Source organism: Ursus maritimus, unplaced genomic scaffold, assembly GCF_017311325.1.
Source record: "Ursus maritimus isolate PB19 unplaced genomic scaffold, ASM1731132v1 scaffold_12, whole genome shotgun sequence".
Classification (NCBI taxonomy): Eukaryota; Metazoa; Chordata; class Mammalia; order Carnivora; family Ursidae; genus Ursus; species Ursus maritimus.
Genome location: NW_024423564.1, coordinates 10,481,742 through 10,500,933, shown reverse-complemented (window position 1 = coordinate 10,500,933; position 19,192 = coordinate 10,481,742). Strand labels below are relative to the sequence as shown.

The following is a 19,192-nucleotide window of genomic DNA, read 5'->3' as shown; positions in this document are numbered from 1 at the left end:
CTATCTGAAATTAAAGACAGAGAAAGAAGACGGGAAATGTACAAACCATTAGTAAGCTGTGTGACAACTTCGAGCAGACTAACATACATGTAAATTGGAGCCCCAGAAGGAGGTAGGAGAGAGTGGGGTAGAGAAAACATATTTTAGGAAATAACAGACAAAATTAAACTATATAAATCCGCAAGTCCAATAAGTGCAACAAATCCCAAGCACAAAAATCATGAACTACACCAACGCACATTATAATTAAACTGCACAAATTTGATAAAAACCTTAAATTAAAAGCAGCAGAGGTTTAAAAAGATAAGAATGACAGCAGACTTCTTGTCAGAAACAACACAATCCAGGAGGCAGTGGAGCAACAACACTTTTAAAACTAGAGTTTTATACCCAGCAAAAATATCTTTCAAATACAGATTCAGAAATCTTTCTTAACAAGGTGGGCCTGTACACATTGCTAAAAGGATTTTGGATTTTTATCTTCAAAGTAATTGTAAACCACTAATAGATTCTATGTGACGAGACTTGCATTTTAGGAAAGATAGTAAAACTAACTTTCTGAGAAGAATAGATTGGGCTTGGGGGACAAGGGGCCATACATATGTAAGAGCAAAGGGAGCATAAACTTGTTCACAAAAACAAAGAATGTTGACATCAACTGGGGTCGTAGAAATGGGTATGGAGGACAGAGGACTGATTAGAAAAATATCTAGAAGACAATTATTCAAAGACTTGGTGCCTGGATGTGAAGTTTGTGGAAGAGGAAGGAATCAAGAATGATTCCTGTTTCCAACATGAGCAGCTAAACTTATATATAATTTTATCCACCTGAAAAGTAATTTAAACCAATTATACACTATCAAAACTGTAACTGAAACAACCTGTAAGAGTAAACTATTCTAAATACTGCATTTAAACTAAACAATGCACTGTGTAAAAGTTGTAAATAAAAACCAAACAGGTTTTTTTGCAGGAGAAAAAGTTACAGGTATGAGCTTTCTTCATCTGAAATTTGCACCGAGCTCAATCTTGCACTGACACAGTTGCTATTGTTCCCTATGGAAAATAGTAAAAGCATGATTCCTAGGAGTCATCTGATGAGATACTAAAGTGGCTTTACAAAACAGTTGCTTCAACAGGCAAATCACTATAATGGGGCTGTACCTTTGAAAGAAATTATCTCTCACACAGCATTTAAAACGGCTGCAAGTTTTTGGTAATCCTCCTAGTTCAGCAACCTTGCTTCCTATGTTTCTATCTTCACAGTTAGGAGTCTATTGGTGAAAGATTTTTTTAAAGGTCTTAAATAGGAACAACAAGTGATTTACAAAGTGCTACACACTATATGTTGTGTTAAGTACCTTACACGATCATTTCATTCAACCTTAAAAACTCTATTAGGTAGTAGTTATTCCCATTTAACAGATAAATTGAGATGCACAGAGGTTAAGTAATTTGCCTTAGATTATGAAGCTAGTAAGTCACAGAGCCAAGGATATGAACCTGATAGGTCTGATCTCAATCCCTGGACTCTCGAGAAATTCATCTTTAAACTTCAAAAATCTTCCTGCACATTAGGGTATGTATAATTGATACACTGATTTTGTGTGGGTACATACTTTACATGTAATCCCTAAGTTTCTAACTTATTTCCTTCTAAAAATTCACAAAATCAAGGGGAATAAAAGTACGCTTCTCATGTGATAAGCACTAAAGTATAGAATTGTTGAAACATTATATTGTATGCCTGAAGATAATGTAACACTGTAGGTTAATTCTATTTCAATAAAACAATAAGACAAAATAAAAATTCACAAAATCTTATCATTAAAATGTCAGACTTTCAACTTGCCTCACGAGAGTCTTCAAAGCGGACAGCTTCAAGGCAAGAATTGTATGTAGGCTATGAGAGTTTTCATGAACATATGGATATGCATGTGTGTAACAGGGAATGCTGATGAGGGAATCCAAATCATCAAAGGCATAACTTGGCTGAGTATAGACACTAAGGATCTGAATTTGAACCGAGGGTCGGGTACCTTGAGCCATACAACAGACAAACTACCCATGCTTCACTTAGCACTGTGATAGGCAACAGCTCAGATGATTTATGTGGAAACCGTGTTGTATGATGGGCATAAACGCATATGCATACACTTACACTTCACATGCTGAATTACATGGCACATTACATGCATGTCTCTTTCCCCAACAACTAATCCAGTTATTGGGATTAACTTCAAAACTGTAAACTAATTACAATTTTCTCCATAGTTAACAGAAACTCACAGTTTAAAAGGTTATTTTTTTTTCTGCAACAACAATAAAAAAGCCTAGAAACTGAAATTCTCCAATAAAATTCTTTTATTTGGGTTCAACCTAAAATAGTTTAAATTTGATATCTCTTTGCTAGAGAAAAGAAATCTCCAATTGTATAGACTTAATAGAAAAGTACTGAATTTGCCATTTCCAATAGAGGATATCTTCTTCATGCGTTGGGCCTCCACCATAGTAACCCAAAAGACTACTTGCAGTCAATATAACTGTCACAGCACTGAAATGCCCAAAATCAATTTCCTAACTTAGAAAGTTGTCCTTATTACCATAATGCACGATCTGACTATTCATATTATTTGAAAACCATGAAAATACAATTTTTGGCATACACGCCCAGCTGGAAAAGGATTTGTTCCTCTGAAAACACCATTCATAAGATTAGGCAGAGCTGAGGGCACCTCTGTGTGTGAACAAGCAGGTCGGTGTCTCATGGTTTCTGCAAGTCCTCTCCTTTCTTAATGGGTAAGTACTGATGCCAGCAAGGGGACAGTCCAGGCACATGGCTCAGCTTAGGACTTAATTTTCCACAGCTAAGAAAAGAAAATCACCAAAATAAGTTAGTTTTAAGACCAACAGTTGGGGCTTACAGGTGCACTTACATGACTATGAACCAAGAACCCTTACATAAGAGCAATAGCAACCACAGAACACCACAGCGAAGAAACATGAACAATTTCCAGGGTCAAAATGACATATTGCAGTTCACAGGGCTTGGGTTTTCATTCACTCTGCCTCTATGTATTTCCCTAGATGAGAAGACGACCATTCCCCAGCCCATGCTATTAGATTGACATGAGAGCCAAACTTTTTTGTTCCATTCAAGAACACAGTCTATTATGCTTGTGTCAAACGAGAAAACCTAAGCTAAGAAGCCTGGGTACCACCATTAACACGTCTGTTTCACCTGTTTTGCCTCAAGAGTTCTTTCCAGGCCAGTCTCCAGGCTCCCAATCTCTCTCTCTCTCTCTCTCTCTCTCTCTCTCTCTCTCACACACACACACACACACACACACACACACACACAGGGTGAAGAGCAAGGATTATTATAGTTGGTAATTTTTAAGACTAAGGCAGATGCTACAGGGTACTGGTCCCACTTACTCTTATATTAAATCCTAGAAGATCACTTATAACACCTGAGACAGCAGAAAGGATAACGACTCGTGTTATATTGTAGATTAAGGGATTCATTGTCAGTCCATAGAGTCTAAATGGTGTGTCCAGCTCCTACAAAAACATGAAAGGACGGAGATGAGATCCATGGCCTCTCGATGGCCGCAAGTATTTTCTGGGCTGTTTTTTAGGTCTTGGGGGAGGATAACTGCATCAGGTCATTTTTCCTTCATGCCTAGTAGCTGCTTTCAAAACACCTGTAACAGACACCTACTTTTCCACTAGCTCTGTGTTTAAATGTGGGTTTGCATTCTATGTCATTTTTAATTTGAAAAATGTGACAGACGTCAGCAATCACCAGAACCTGGGTAACGAGATGGGAAATTTTTTTTTATATAGTCATTAACCCCAACTATCAAGCTGGCATTTTGAATGTACACAGCCTGGCATCTATCTGTTACTAGGGTCGCCTCCGGTAAGTAAAGCATTGATTTAAGTGCTAGTAAAAGTGTATCACAGGATATTACTTACTTTCAATAACTTGGTGGACAGCTTTAATACATTATTTACTAGAGTAAGCTGCTCTTTCTTATTCGGCTTTTTCTCCATCTTAAGATATAAATTAATCTAAGGGAAAAAGGAGAGATTAAGGCAAATGTCACAGAAAAAGGTCTATATACACTGCATCAAGTCTGGCAGATTCGAGGGTAATATTTTCAAATAAAATAAATTTTGAAATTCCTGAAGCTATTTCTACAGAACACATATGTCACATACCCTGCCCCCCAGCCCAGTCAGTCATATTTGGCAAAGAAGAGTCATTTAGTGGATTAAAAAAAAAGTATTTTAAATATCAAAACAATGAAAAGTGTAATACTAATTATAACATAACAATTAACATGTGAACTCCTTCATATGTTATATGTCCTCCATATAATCTAACATCCTCAGGAAACGCTAATGAGATGTAAGAAGATAGCTGCTGCTTTTCACGTGCTATTTCCTTATTTTTTCTCTGCTAGGAAATATTCTCCACTATAATTCTAAGGCAAAAAAAGAAAATCTAATAATACCAAATGTTTTTATTTAAAACTTTTGGATAAACGTGAAATCAAAAACAAATAAACAAAACCCCTTTATACTACTCTATGTTTATAAGAAACATTTCCTAGTCTTAAAATCCAGTCACATACTAAAGAGCAAGCATTTTCCAAACACTGAATGTATTCTACGGCTGATACAGAAGAAATTCAAGCAGCTTATTAAACATGCTTCAATGACAAGTACTACAAAGATCAAATACTTGATGTGGAATATGAGATTAAAACCATGTTCCATTACTACCAATAAAGATACCTTTATAATATACAAAATAATTTTAATCCATAAGATCTTAATTCTTACAATCCTGGGAACAGGTGGGGAAGATTATTACCCTCATTTTATAAGGAGGAAACACTTACATAGTAGCAGAGTGACTTCTAAGTTCATATAGCTAGAAAGTGCTAAATCTAGACTCAACCCTTAATCTTCTGCACAAATCTTATGATGCCGTCTCTAAACACAGAACCAAATTGACAAGGACCAATCAATACCTGTTCAGTAAGTAATATTGAAACATTGCTGTATTTCTTATTGGTTTCAGACCCCAATGAAGCCAGACGCAGTAAGAAAAGTAGTAAAGCTGTTTCCCAGATCAAAAATTCCCAATTATAAGCATCATTCAGGAAAGTTTTATGCCCCTGAAGAACCTATACAAAGGACCAAAAATAGTTAAGTTTTTCAACTGTCTCAAAATCTATAGTTACTCCTTTAGCAATTTAAAAGGATTTATAAGTTACCAATACTTTATATGCAAAGCAGAAGAGGTTTAATACTCATATAAAGCATTATCTATTTAACTAATCACTATCTATTTCTCTAAGTTCCCGGATTTTTTCCTTTGCATGAAAGACAGCAAAAGTCTGGAAGTAACAAAGGAGGAAAACATACAACAAGTAAAATAAGACAAACACATTTCCGGCCTTTTAACCACTAGTGTGCCCACTCACGATTACATGGTAACCACTTTTCAAAGTATTAAATTTGCATTTATATGACTAGTAGAGCTTCCTAAAATATGTGGCTCATCCTACTGGTATGACTACAAAGTCCTAAGGATCAGTTCTCTACTCCATTTGAGGATCCGAATAACAGCAGCAGCAGCAGCTACAAGTTATCAAGCGCCTATTATGTGTCCAGTTTTCTGATAAAAGTCTTTGGTTTTTTCAAAATTTACTCAAGCAAGCCCAAGGTAAAATGGAATTGATTGAAAAATATACAGAGCACCCTCACTGAAACCAAATGCTGGCCTTTGGAAAACCAGGAAGTCACAGAGCAGCCTCCTTCTCCATCTCTCTTCCTCGAGGGCCATTTGGGCTCCTGTCACCACTCCTCTTAGCTAATTCTGTTGCCTTACAAGACCCTTGTTTACTGCTCCCCCCAACTTTGATTTGTTCCAGCTTTGGTTTATCATAACACCCTACTGGCTGCACTGACCCCTACAGACCTTTCTTTTCCAAAGTCCACAACTGATATCTCAGCTTTTCAGTTCTCATTTCCGAAAGAGAGATACATTTAGCTTAGCCTGAGTCAATTCCCCCCTCCAATCAGTTATAACTAGGGCATGAAACTAACAACTAGTAACAACCTAGGCCCACCTCTTCGGCAGGGCAATTTGTTGTGTAGCAATAGATAACACACAAACCACAGCCAAATGGCTATAAAACCAAACACAAAGAAAAACTCTTAAAATCAGCCAGAGAAAAAGGACATTCCTTTTGAAAGAGGAGCAATAAGACTAATAGCTGATCTCTCAAGAGAAAACATGGAAATCAGAAGACAACAGAATCCTTGCCTGAAAGTGGCAAACCCAGAAATGTATACTCAGCAAAACCATCCTTTAAACATGAAAGTGATAAAAGACATTTTTAAACAAACGAAAACAGAATACATCACCAAGCAGATTATTCAAACGGGGGAAAATAATTCTAGAGAAAAACAGAAATGCAAGAACTAATGAAAAGCAATGAAGAGGGTAAATATGTAGGTAAATATAAATGAATAATTGACTATAAAAAATAATAATTACATCTTGTAGTTTTAAAATATATGTAAAATTTAAATGAGGAACACTAATAATGGGTGAATGGGTAAATGAGATAAAGTGTAAAAGGTCCGAGCATTATCAAGGAAGCAGAAATTAATAATTTATTAGACTATAATAAGCTAAGGATGTACATTGTAATCTTTGAGGTCGGTGTAGTAAAAGAACATATAACAAGTTAACAGAGAGGATTAAATGGAATATTATAAAATATTAGATTAATAAAAGATCGCAAGAAAGTAGAGAAAAAGGAAAATTAACAGGGAGACCAAATAGGAACTAAATAGTATTTGTATTTATGGCAATTACATTAAATGTAAATGAACCAGACAATCCAAAACACTAAGACTGTGAAGCTGGATTAAGAAACAAGCAACCAAAAAAAAAGGATATGTTGATTACAGGAAACATGACTCAAATATGAAGACAAAATAAATGAAAGGGTGGACAAAGACATAACATGCAAAAACTAATCAAAAGATAGCTGGTGTAGACTTTAAGTTAAGAAGCATTAGATTCGGAGACATTTCATAAGATCATGAAAGACAAAGACAGCCTGACACTTTTCCAGGTTAAAGAAGACTAAAGAGACAGAACAACTAAATGCAACACGTGGTCCTGGGTTGAGAAAAGAATAACTATGAAGGTCATAAAAGTCAGCTTCGAGATATATGAAATGAAAACTGACAGAGATTAAAGGAAAAAAAGAGAAATTCACCATCACAGTGGACACACTTCTGCCAATGGCTGACAGAATAAACAGACCAAAAACATGAGTAAAGAAGCAGAGGATGCAAGCAATACAATGAATAAACTTGGACTAATTTATGTAGAAAGAATGTTGCTCACCCAAACAACAGAATACAAGTTCTTTCAAAGCGCTGATGGGGATTTAATGAAACTGACCATATGCCAGATAACAAAGCAAGCCTCCACAAATTTCTAAGGAGTGAAAACATTCAGAATGTGTTCTCTGACCACAGCAGAATTAAGTTAAAACTCAATAAATGGAACAATACAAGATAAGCCTGTAACTTCTTGCAATGAAGAAAGCACAGAGGTCCACCCCCACACCCCACAAAAAGATACAGGGACCTGTTGAAAGGATACAGGAGGGGGCTTCAAGGGTCTCCCACTGGCCAAACCTGGGACAATTTAGGCCTCAAAAGAAATAGAGTAATAGATTACAATCTATTGGATAAAAATCAGAATATATGAGTCTATAATAAAAGAAAGAAAGGAAGGAAGGAAGGGAGGGAGGAAGGGAGGGGAAACAAAGGAAAGGTCAACCATAGAGTGACAACTAACAAATGTGTGGAAGAAAAGATGGAGTTAGATAAATGAATATTTTGTAACCCTCATGGCACGACAGCTTTATCATCAGTCAAAAATTGCCAGCTAAAATTAGAGTGATCTTAGAGTCTTAAAGCACTCAGAATTACTTCATTCTCATTTCAAAAGTAAGGAAAATTAACAAGTATTCAAAATAGTAAAAGAAATTTAGATACATTTTAAAAAATAGATATTTCAACATAACCATGCTGGTGCCTTGCTCTTGAGAAATAAATTTTTGTCTCATGCGCACATACACACACGCGCACACATCTAAAACAGATACTGAACCATATTAGAATTTCCATTTTTCATTAAGACAGATACGAAACGCTTACCTGGGCACAACAAATGAAAGCAATTGAAAGTGTCAGTAAGAAGACTGAAGATACAACTACATCAACTGAACGCTGTGGACCCCGTCTCTGTGGAGTGAGACACATAAGTTAACGTTTAAGATTATAGTTAGAGACAGCAAAGGCCCTCGCATCATTCACACTCTGAATTTTACTACATTAATGTGAAAATAAACATTTATAAGAAGTTCCTGGCGTAGGATTTTAACACATTTTGGACATGTTTAACTTTAAGCACCAAAATTCATGCTGTTCCAAATTAAGGGTGTGAGTGATTCACTGATGTATTTTCAGCTGGAATATTTTCCAAAAAGTCAGAAAAAGACTTTCAGTTTATGATTCTGCCCTAGGAATTTAAATTGTCTTCTCCCTTTCTAAGCTCTTCTTTACTGCCCTCTAACAGCTCAGCAGATACGTCACTTCCAACTTGGGGTCCAGCATGCCTGTCGGCCACTGACACGATCTGTCCAGTGCACAGAACTAACCATACCGCTCCCTGAGTATCGGCCACCAGCAATTTCAGTGGGCAGGTTTCCCACATATTCTCGCATACATTCTGTGGCTAGTCTAATGAAGCTCACCTTTAGAAAGGAACGCAGTGATAACCATATCTTAATGTTCTCCACTTTTTTAAGTCTGAAATGAGGTATTTCATATTTCCTAGCTTTCCGGGCAGAGGTAATATGGCTGAAGAGTTTTGCAAATAAAAATCTCTAGAGGAGGTTTAAAAAAAAAAATCACAAAGTAAAAGGTACATGTGTGTCTCTGTGTATTTATTTATGTAATTTAAGCAATATTCCCGGTATATAAACAATAATAAAGGGATGAAATGCTAATCAGTGATCACTTAGACCAAGTCAATAGCTCATGAACCCTGTTGCTTCCAAAGCACATTCCATCGTCATTTATGTCTTCATAATATGATACACTCTTGACATTTTCAAGGAATAGTCTTTGGAGACCTTTGTGAATCCCCAACTTCACAAACACAAATGTTTATACAGAATTCTGGTTTAGTCCCAGATTACGTTTCCATTCAAAATCACGTTTTTTGCACATATCACCATGACATCAAGTCCTCAATTCCTAATTCTTATCGAAATTCAATAACTCTATTTCTCACTGGACCAGTTGCCATGGAAACATTTTGACTTGGGGAACAGCTACAGATGTTACGGGCCAACAAGCCTAAAGGCACACTGAGGTACAGGTGCTGTCGAGTCCGCTAGGCTCTAGGCCTCTGCCTAAATCCCTTACTCCTACCCGTGAGCTCAGCAAGATGCCGGATTACAACATGTCATCTGTGAATAATCAATATCACGAGTGTTAGACCCACAAATACCAAAAGCCCACTCGTCAATCCTTCATTGCCCACGTGAGCTTTTGGAGAGAGAACAAATCAAGAGAACGAAATCAACTCAAGGAAATATCATACGCAAAAGCAGAGGCAAGGAATTTTACTTCTCTACTGACCTGCTTATATGTTCTCTCTGCCACACACATCATGAAAAAAAAAATCCAAGTAAGACACAATCGTTCAAAAAAATTAATCATAGACAGAATAATAATAGGTGTAACAGGTGGTGCCCCACAAAAGAGAGTAATGATCTCCTCAGCTGAAATGGACTTTAGCTGGTCGAGGCTCTTCTCACGGAAAAGTCGATGTAAAAAAGGAAAAAATGCTAATCCAATGGTGACGACATTTCCCAGCATCTGATAACCTACTCCTTGCTGATATGCATTGACCTGGGAATTAATTTAAAATGTCCATCATTATTACACAGTTAAATGGAGTTACAAAGCAGTATTCATCAAGTACCATTTAGATTATTAAAAACTAAATCTGTTTTACGGCTAAAAGAAGTGCAAATAAAAACGATGTGCAGATTTAGGACTCTTCCATTTCATTAAAATTCAGGCTTACATAAGATAAGGAATATTTGCAGAGTATACCTGAATAATTGATCATGTTCGCAGAGAACTTTGTCACAAATACAAAAATATACTACCAAGTCAAGATTCTAACTACAAAATTTAAAATATATATATTTTGTTTCAAAAGCAGTTAGACTTTTGATCATGAATAGATCTTATGAAATAGCTGATCATTAAACAGTTTTCTGAGAAGTTTGAAAACTCATGAAACCTCACCCGGCTCATGATGATGCCACTTATTTCCAACACAGACATATCCATCTTTTTGCACTCATTCCCTTCCCAGATTATTGCACTAACTCGATCAGAGGCAGGACTTGAGTTCTGAAGCCAGAATAAGTGGTTCTAAAAAGAAAAATATAAAACTATTTTCATCCACCCTTCTTTCTTTCCTCCGTTGGATTTTTTCCCCAATGTTCAGTTCTCAGGCCACATTCGCCAGTGTTGGACCTCATCATTCTATTCTCTCCTTCCCAGAGCTCATCGCGCCAATGGCCGCCTCTATGATGCTCATCTCTGGTCCCTTTCTCTTCAATAAGCCAATTTCTTACCTGGAGAGAGGCTAAACAGCTTCTGTGATGACGGGAAGTAGGATTCCGTGATCTCCAAGGTGGCCTCCCTGTCTAAATGTCTGGAAGTGAGGCTAAGCTTGGTGTATTCGTGGTATGTTAAGGAGAAAAGTATTTCTAGAACAACGTGACTGCACCGGAGGTAGAAGGAAGTTAGGTAGGAGAGCCGCTAATAGGCCTTACATGTTACATGAATGACTGAGGAGTTCAGCTTTTCTCTGATCTAATCAGGATGCAGAAAAGCACAGAAAAGAAAGCTCAAGAGGAGAAAGCTCAAGATTTTTTAAAAAGTGCTACTTTCTTCTGCCATATAAGTTCTTATTCTTCAAGTACCAACTCAAGTCCCATTTCACCAACACAGTCAGCTCACTGCCACAAGCCTATATATTCTGCCCTTCTCTGAAATCAAAGACCCTTAGAGTCTATATCAGACAAATTAGCATGTAATTATATGCTACTTTTCTAATGTCCTCTACTTACTTCCCCTATAATCATCTTGTCCTCAAACTAAAATATAAATTTCTAAAAAAAGGACCACATGGTGTATTTCTTCTCTTTCGACTACAATGCTTAGCATAATGCTGATGAGCATTTATTGATTTATTCATTGATGAAGCCAAAAAATGTATGAAGCACCGCCTATGTAACATGCACCACAGATACAATGGAGAACAAGACAGACGCTGTCCTTGACATGAAGGACCTTACAGACTGATGGAGACATGATTAAGTAAAGTTACCAGACGGCATGGTAAGGGAAGGAAAGAGGGCTTCAGGAGCAAATGAAAAAGGCTTCCTAAGGAAGTATCATTCAAGCCAAGACCCGAAAAAGAAAAAGGAGTGAGCCAAAGGAACGAGTGTCAGAGAAAAGTGTGTTCCAGGCAAATAAGCCAGAGGCACATGGGGAACAGTACAGCTCTGAAAGAAGTTCAGAGTGGGGGCGGGGGGATGGTCAGGGAGCAAATGAAGAAACAGAAGCAAATAATCCCAATGGGGGAAAATAGTAGTTAAAGGATTTTAAGAGGGATGGCATCATTCTGGCCGTCTTGTGGAAGAGCAGATGAAGGGAGCGAGCCCACAGAAGCTTCTGTAAGGATCCAGAGAGCCCCGAGCAGGGGAGACACAAGTAGACAGATATTATTCAGTGGAGTCAAGAGGATATGAGGACCAATTAAGACGGTGGGGTCTGCAAGGTTTCTGCCTTAGGTGGTCAGTGGTGGCATTCAAAAATATGGGGAATAAAAGAACAGGGTAGGCAGGGGAATTGGGAGATATGAATTCCTTTTGATATGGTGAGTTTCATATAACCTAATTATTCTTATATATGCCTTAAAATTATACTGAAAATCTCAAAAGCGCAAAGGAGGTCAAGATCAGGATGCCATGCATAACGACTGAGGGCTAATGTAATTTAGATGAATCTTCAGACTGAATGTAAAGAATATTTAGATTCAAGCTTTGATAGCAAAATTGGAAGGAAAAAAGCTTAAGGCTTTAACGAGAAAGTGTATGTTGCTTCTGGTTAGTCTTTAAGAATTGCATACATCTAATGAAGCAAGATTTTTTTCGTGAAAATGTGTAACCTAAATCAATGGTATCCTAGAGTCAAGAAAATTCACTAATTCAACAAATGAATATCCACCGGCAGATATTTATAAATCACCGTGGAAATATTTAGCCTAAAGAACAATAATCAAAACAGAAGAAATCACGATCATTGCCACGAAAGATCTGAAATGTTGATTTGAGAACCACTTCTAACCATTCAATCTACCCAGCAGTAGAAAAAGCTCTCTCATGAAGTAACAATCACTCCAGCTCTAGAAGAATTTAAGCAGAGGCCACTGATCATCTGATGGGGATACAAATAATAATGCTAACATTTACTGGGTACTCATCTTGGCCAGACATTGTGCTAACCACTTTATATTATCTCATTAGATCTATCACAACAGTCCCAAGAAGAAGTAACTATTGTTACCTCATGAGAATTCCTACGTCAGTTGGAAGGTTCAAATACCTTCTAAGGAATCTCTAATTCCAGGCTATCTGATTTTATGATATTAATATTAAACCTCAAATTAAAAGCATCACTTGGTTTATACATTATTAGAGAAGCAAGCAATGCCATTTTTTAGTAATTCATGTATAACACTGTGATGTCTACGAAAATATGAGGTTGATGGACCAAACAACCCTGCTCACATAAAATGAACATTAAGGATCATTCTAAGGAAAATAATGAGAAAAAGCATTATGAAGAAAAATTTAGGGCAGGGCAACTCCAGAGTACTCTCCACTGAGTTCTAATCCCAACATCTTCACTTACAGACTATGCTCAATTTCCTCATCTCTAAATGAGAGATAATAACAGTATCTACCATATATGATTACGGCAAAGTCAAATGAGATAATATGGTACCTGGCATGTAAATATACAGTGAGTATTAGCTACTGTTACCATCACCTTTACACACCTGCTGAAAAACATCTTCTTTGGGGTCACGTTTGGTCCCTGAGTGAAGGGTATTCACATGGGCCCCCTCACTGTCACTGGTGACAGATGACCGGCACTCTGGGCCATGCAGCAGGTCGTCCCATAGCATATCCTCAGTCTCCGAGTCATGGCGGGTGCTTTCTGAGTCTCTTCTCGACATGTTGAGGCTTCGAGAGCCACCGCTCATGCCAGACCTAGAGCCCTTTCAAGGAAAACAGAAAACCAAAACTATACATTTTTTTCCATTCATTTTTAAAAGCAATCAGACACCTGAAATGAAAGTAAAATAAGTTATCTGTGGTGATGGCTGGCAAGCTTTCTTACGTTGAGCCCCACAAGGCTTCACGTAACAATAATAACATGTTAATATGTCAATGTTGAACTCCGATGACTCTCTAACAAGCAGGATTTTAAAAGGACTCCCTCTAAGAAGTTATTGCCAAATCATGAGCTTTTTCCACTCAAGTTCCCTGGGATGAGTGACTTCTGCAAGCATATCCCGAGGACCTACGCTGGATATAGGTGTGGCCGAGCCAAGGTGTCCCCTACTCTAAATACCGTGAGCGTGACTGCAGATCTAGTCCTGGCCCGGGGGCCCAGCCTAACATGAAAAGGATAGTCGGACTGAGAAAAGGATGCACAATGCAGCTCTCCTACAGTACAAACATAAACACGCAAGTTTTTCCAGAAACCCCAACTGCCTTGTCAATCAAAACAAAAACCACACTATCGCCATCTACCCCGCTCACCTCTGAATGATAACCTTCCAAACGGACAATATGCCCGTGAGCTGCATCATGGAATCTGCTGCTCCCACCTCTCAGGGGTCCTTTCTCAAAAATACGTCTTCATCAGCATCAGTGCCACTTACAAAGGAATGAAGCTGAAGAATGAGCTCCATATTGCAAGTAAGTATCAGGGAACCTTCTCGTCCTCTGGGGACTGAGGAAGCTCTTGCTGAGCATTAGCTCATCTATGACACTTGTAAGATTACAGTCAAAGTGAAAAGAGCTCCTTCGTTTTCTGGGGATCAGTAGCCACATGAAAGCCACCAGAGAGGTAGACAGACCACTGGTGGCAGGGGAGGTCAGGCAAATGCAAACACTACTCTCAGACAACCGATAAAAAAACGTAATGGATACAGTTATTACACTCGCTCGGGACTGGGCCTTGAACGGTGACCCGTCAGAAGGATACGTTACCTGACTGAAGGCTGCCGATTCAAATTCTGATTCAGCCAGACTGTCCGAATCCCGTGCAATGTGACACCACTTGGGAGTGGACTTCTTTACCTGCCACAAATCAAGCCAACAAACGAAAGGAACACATGTCCAATATCTTGTTACCATTCAATGACTTTGGAGTTAATGCCGGTACTTTGACAAACTAAACACTACCTGAGTGTTTAGGTGCCTGGTAAGGATCGATTTTCTGTTCTTGACTTCACAGCCGTTGTCACTTGAGGCCCCTTCCACACTCCTACGCAACATCATCATCTGCGTCCGGGCTTCGCCGTCCTCCTCACTTGACAGATCATCTGACATCCCATTACCCAGACGCCCGAAAGCCTCCTAACAAAGAGAAAAGCCACTTCCTCACAGGGGACAGCCCAAAATACTCTAGGAAGCGGCACATGTGAAAACAAAAAAGCACGTAAACACTAAGAAATGATGACAGTAAACCAAAACTGAACAAGCCTCTGTATTACTTGGGTCGCAATGAAGAGCAACAGTGAACTCTCTTGGAACTGAACCAGCTCACTGATGTATTAGGTAGAGGTTAGAAGCACAGGCTTGCGTCTGGGTCACGGCCCTTCTACTTACTAGCGATGTGACCAGAGGCAAGTAACTAACCTGAGGCTCCAGTTCCTCATCTGAACAGTGAGGATGATAAAGCACCTACCTCACGGAGCTGCGGTGACAATTAGATGCCGTACTCTGTGTAAAGCACTTAGGAGAGTGCCTGGCGGCGGTAATGGCTCAAGACTATTAGCTATTTTTGTAATTACTAAATGCCACAGTCTAACAAATGAGAAAAATATTTCAAGACTATACAATGGAAGTGTAGTTTTAGAGACAGAACATCCCTGCTACGCCTAGAAAATAGTTTCCCCAAGCCCCCATCATCTGCTCACTGCATCTCTGGAATACGACACAGCGGCCTTGACACTGATCTGCTGATGAAACCTACCAGCCTCCTGCTAAGGCTGGATCAGTAGCCGATGAAATAACAAGTTCTAGTCCTAGAAATTAAAAGAATAAACTAGAGTCTTCATGTGTTATTCTCCTTTTTGTGACCTGTGGTTTTACGTTTCATTTATCTGTTAAGACAAATTACACAGACCTATTAGTATCTATTTGATCTCTCTAGCAGAGTCTAAGAATAGTGCAATTTTACATGGGAAAGAAAAGATTTTATCTATAAATATATGTATATATATAATCATCTAAATCTTACCCTGCGGCACTTTTCTCCATCTGAAAATTTTGCTTTCTCTCTTGTTTGCCACATTCTAATCTCTGGTCGACACTGTCTCTTCTTGATGATAGGATGCAGACAACTTGAGTCATTGTCAGTTTCAGTCCCTTTGTTACATATTAATTTTACTTTTTTAATCCTAATTTTAAAAAAGAAAAAAAAAAGATTACTAGCTTGTTTTCTGAAAGTACTATCTTTCACGAAATCATCTAATTTTGAAGAATTCAAGTCGACCCTTGAACAACACGGGTTTGAACTGCAGGATCCGCTTATTTGCGGATCTTTTAAAAAAAATACAGTACAGCATTATAAATGTATTTCCTCTTCCTTCTGATTTTCTCCATCACATTCCTTTTCCTCTAGTTCACTTGACTGTAAGAATACAGTATATAATACATATAACATACAAAATACATGTTTGTCAACTATTCACGTTATTAGTAAGACTTCTGGTCCACAGACACCCCTAACCCCTGCGCTCAAGAGTCAACTGTATATTATTCTGGAAATCAAGAAAATTCAGAAATCACATTCTTCAGGCTTCTAGCTTGCCTAAGAGTGTAGGAAGCCAGAATACAGGTATCTCTAGCCTCCAAAGACTCACCACAATTAATTTTGAGAGTAAGCCTCTTCTTTTCAGTTTTGCAAGGAAGTGGGTTCAGTCTTCACTTTCCCTCTCACACACAGTGCCAATGCCTACCTCACATCACCTGTTTATGCCACTCAGAGAAATGTCTTTCCTCTCCTGGTCCTTCAAAGACCAGCAATTCTTGACTCCTTCCTGACTCCTGCTGACTACTTCAGCCCTGAATAATCACTCTGTCTGCTGGACTGCCTGGCCTTTAGCCAGCAGGTAACCACTTACGCTATCTTTACATTGCTGTGATTGCATCATACTCTTATCTTCCTGATTGGACTGTAAAAATCTCCAGAACAGGGATGCCTGGTACGCAGCACGACGTTCAGCATGAAGAACGCAAACTAAAGCGTGTAACCTATCTTCAGGAAAGTATGTGAACGTACAGGCATCCCCCACTTTTCAAAAGTTCGCAAAAGCAAAACGAAAGTTTGCTTTTATGAAAGACCTACGTTAGGACCATGGTTGGCAAACCGGAAGAACTCTGAAGAGGATTTTTGCTTTTTTGAGAAAGGGTGTAAGGTGAAACTAGCAATCAGCATTTGTTTTGCAGCAAGCCTGTGCCAGAAGCAGCGTGCCCGCCGGTGGCAAGTCTGACCCCTCGGAGCTCCTTCCCCAGGAGCTACACTCAGCATCTCAGCATCAAGCTGCCAGAGCTTTCAACGCAGCTGTGAGCATCTGCGCTTTGTCTCAAGCTCTTTTGTGTGTCTGTTAGCAAGATGCACCCTAAGGTATCAGAAAAGCCTGAGAGAGGCTATTTTTTGGGTCCGAGAAGGCTCAGAAATTTTTCCATATGATTTCATGGTGATTGCTTCTTCGCTTTATTCCATTTGGGCCTACAGAAGGTTTCATAGAAACACTCTACTTTTGGAAAGTGGGGGAAACATGTACTTTATCTTCAAAAAAGGAGCTGCCAAAGCACTTTATTTTTGAGTTGTAATCATTAATATATGACAAAATAAGTATTTCAAGTCAGACTAGTGTTGTCATGACACTGCAAAATCATGAAGGAGATAGAATTGGTCTTGGATCCATTTCCCTTTCTGTCCTACAGCCCATCAACACCAGCTTCCTGCATCCCATTTCTGAAGAGGTGTCAGCTTTCACACTGAAAAACACCTGATCTTTTTAAAATTCTTTTTTTCCCTCAAGATGGTAGCCAATATAGCTTAAAATATTTACCCTTTCCAAGTATTTATATTTCTGTAAACCTGTGATCTAAAATATCATTAAAGATCACACAGAATGAAACTTTTATGGTAGACTCCTGGACTTGTGGGTAATCTGACAGACAGTGGAGACATCTGGAGGAAGCAAATGCTTCTAGAACCCTTAATGTTCGCACCACAATTATAACATGCTTACACTGTATTCTCCTACTTAGATTACATACTAGGTTAACACTGATGTGAATATAAAACCAAGTAAACATTCCAGTGTGAGACTTCCCACCTGTTGCCAAAGAGAGTCTCCCAAAAACCACCAATAAAGGGAATAGACTCCAAAGTTTCTACTCCTCTGACTTTATCAGCAGAGTTATTTCCATTTTCTCGGTTCCCATCACCATTGACAGTTTTCCGTAATTTTCTACAAAAAAAAAAAAAAATTTAAACAACTTCAGATTATTCAAGAACTTTTATATTTCTGCCCTAAATATCCCTACAGAAAATGATACCAACGGGTTACAACGTAAAATGAAGTATAATGAATTTCATATAATGAGGATAAATCATGCAAGAATGTTTCTGACTGAAGGGCAAGACTGGATTCCAATCCAAAGTCCTATGCTATCATTTTGTTCAATGTTTAAAGAAATGGAACTGATATTCCAAAACATTACTAGAAGAAAATTTTCGTACATATGACTGAGAGCTTTTTCAGGAACACTCAACACCGTTAGCAGAAGGAACAATTCCTTTAAATATGGATGTCAGAAATCTATACGTTGGACACACTTCATCAGAGAACACGAAATGACAGCAACTGATCACTTTGTATTGATACCTGAAGCCATTAAAAGATATATCCTATAAATCACCAATGGGATACATTGCATGTGATTTCCTTAGAAATCATTCAATTAATTGAACAGAATTTTCAAGGAATCCCTTTTTTGAAAAAAAAAAAAAAGTTTTGAAAGTAACATTCAAAAAATAAGAATAAATATGCTGAAATTCATTGCACCAAATGAAAAAAAAATCTTCTTTACCAACTGTTTAGGGGAACAAAAATCTACAGATATTCTGAGGAAAGACAATATAATTTTTGGAAGGTAATATACCTACATTTACCTTTAAAAAAACCTTTAACAGTTCCAAACCACCCATAGCACAAAACCAATAAAAACATGCAGTGAATTCAATGTGTAGAAAAGTCAAATTCACCTCTATTAAAAGCCCAGAATACTTAGAAATCCATTTTTATTATGTACCATTGAAAAAAGGTAAAAATTTTAGTAGCACTAACCTTATGCACTAACATCCTTATTTATACAGTGAATTTTCACTGAATTTTGATTGAGACTGTATTTTGAAGAATGTGTTTTCAACATCACTATTTAAGGTAAATTTTAATAAAGTATAATATAGTATCAGATTTTTCCTTTCAAACCACTGTACTGTATGACAAAATCCCACCTGGGATTAAAAGGTCATGACAATGTTTCCCATCATGAGGAAGAAAAGTGACAGCCAAAAAATAATTTAAAAAAGGCACGCAAAACAGGAAGATTTGTTATTAATTTCATCAAAGATTTTTGTAAGTGTGTACAATGCCTCTCCTAGAAAATACACA

At 38.0% G+C, this 19,192-nt stretch overlaps 1 protein-coding gene across 7 annotated transcripts in view; it reads right to left on the bottom strand.

Annotated features, from left to right (window-relative positions):
* Positions 1-19,192, bottom strand: part of PHTF1 (putative homeodomain transcription factor 1) — a 69,631-nt gene that overhangs the window by 20,120 nt on the left and 30,319 nt on the right. For 4 of the 7 annotated variants that reach the window (XR_570261.2, XR_570263.2, XR_570262.2 and 1 more), the window contains exons 7-19: positions 17,852-17,986; positions 15,742-15,901; positions 14,682-14,855; positions 14,487-14,576; positions 13,265-13,486; positions 10,435-10,563; positions 9,757-10,029; positions 8,865-8,996; positions 8,266-8,352; positions 5,046-5,201; positions 3,982-4,077; positions 3,439-3,564; positions 2,736-2,867 (exon numbers count right to left, since the gene is read on the bottom strand). Coding sequence is in view for 3 of the 7 variants with exons in the window: in XM_008697760.2 (XP_008695982.1) it covers positions 2,847-2,867; positions 3,439-3,564; positions 3,982-4,077; positions 5,046-5,201; positions 8,266-8,352; positions 8,865-8,996; positions 9,757-10,029; positions 10,435-10,563; positions 13,265-13,486; positions 14,487-14,576; positions 14,682-14,855; positions 15,742-15,901; positions 17,852-17,986 (1,801 nt within the window). In the remaining 4 variants the exon portion in view is untranslated. Of the gene's footprint in view, positions 1-2,349; positions 2,868-3,438; positions 3,565-3,981; positions 4,078-5,045; positions 5,202-8,265; positions 8,353-8,864; positions 8,997-9,756; positions 10,030-10,434; positions 10,564-13,264; positions 13,487-14,486; positions 14,577-14,681; positions 14,856-15,741; positions 15,902-17,851; positions 17,987-19,192 lie in introns of those variants that run through there. The other 3 variants (XM_008697760.2, XM_040626884.1, XM_008697761.2) reach the window with 2 other exon arrangements.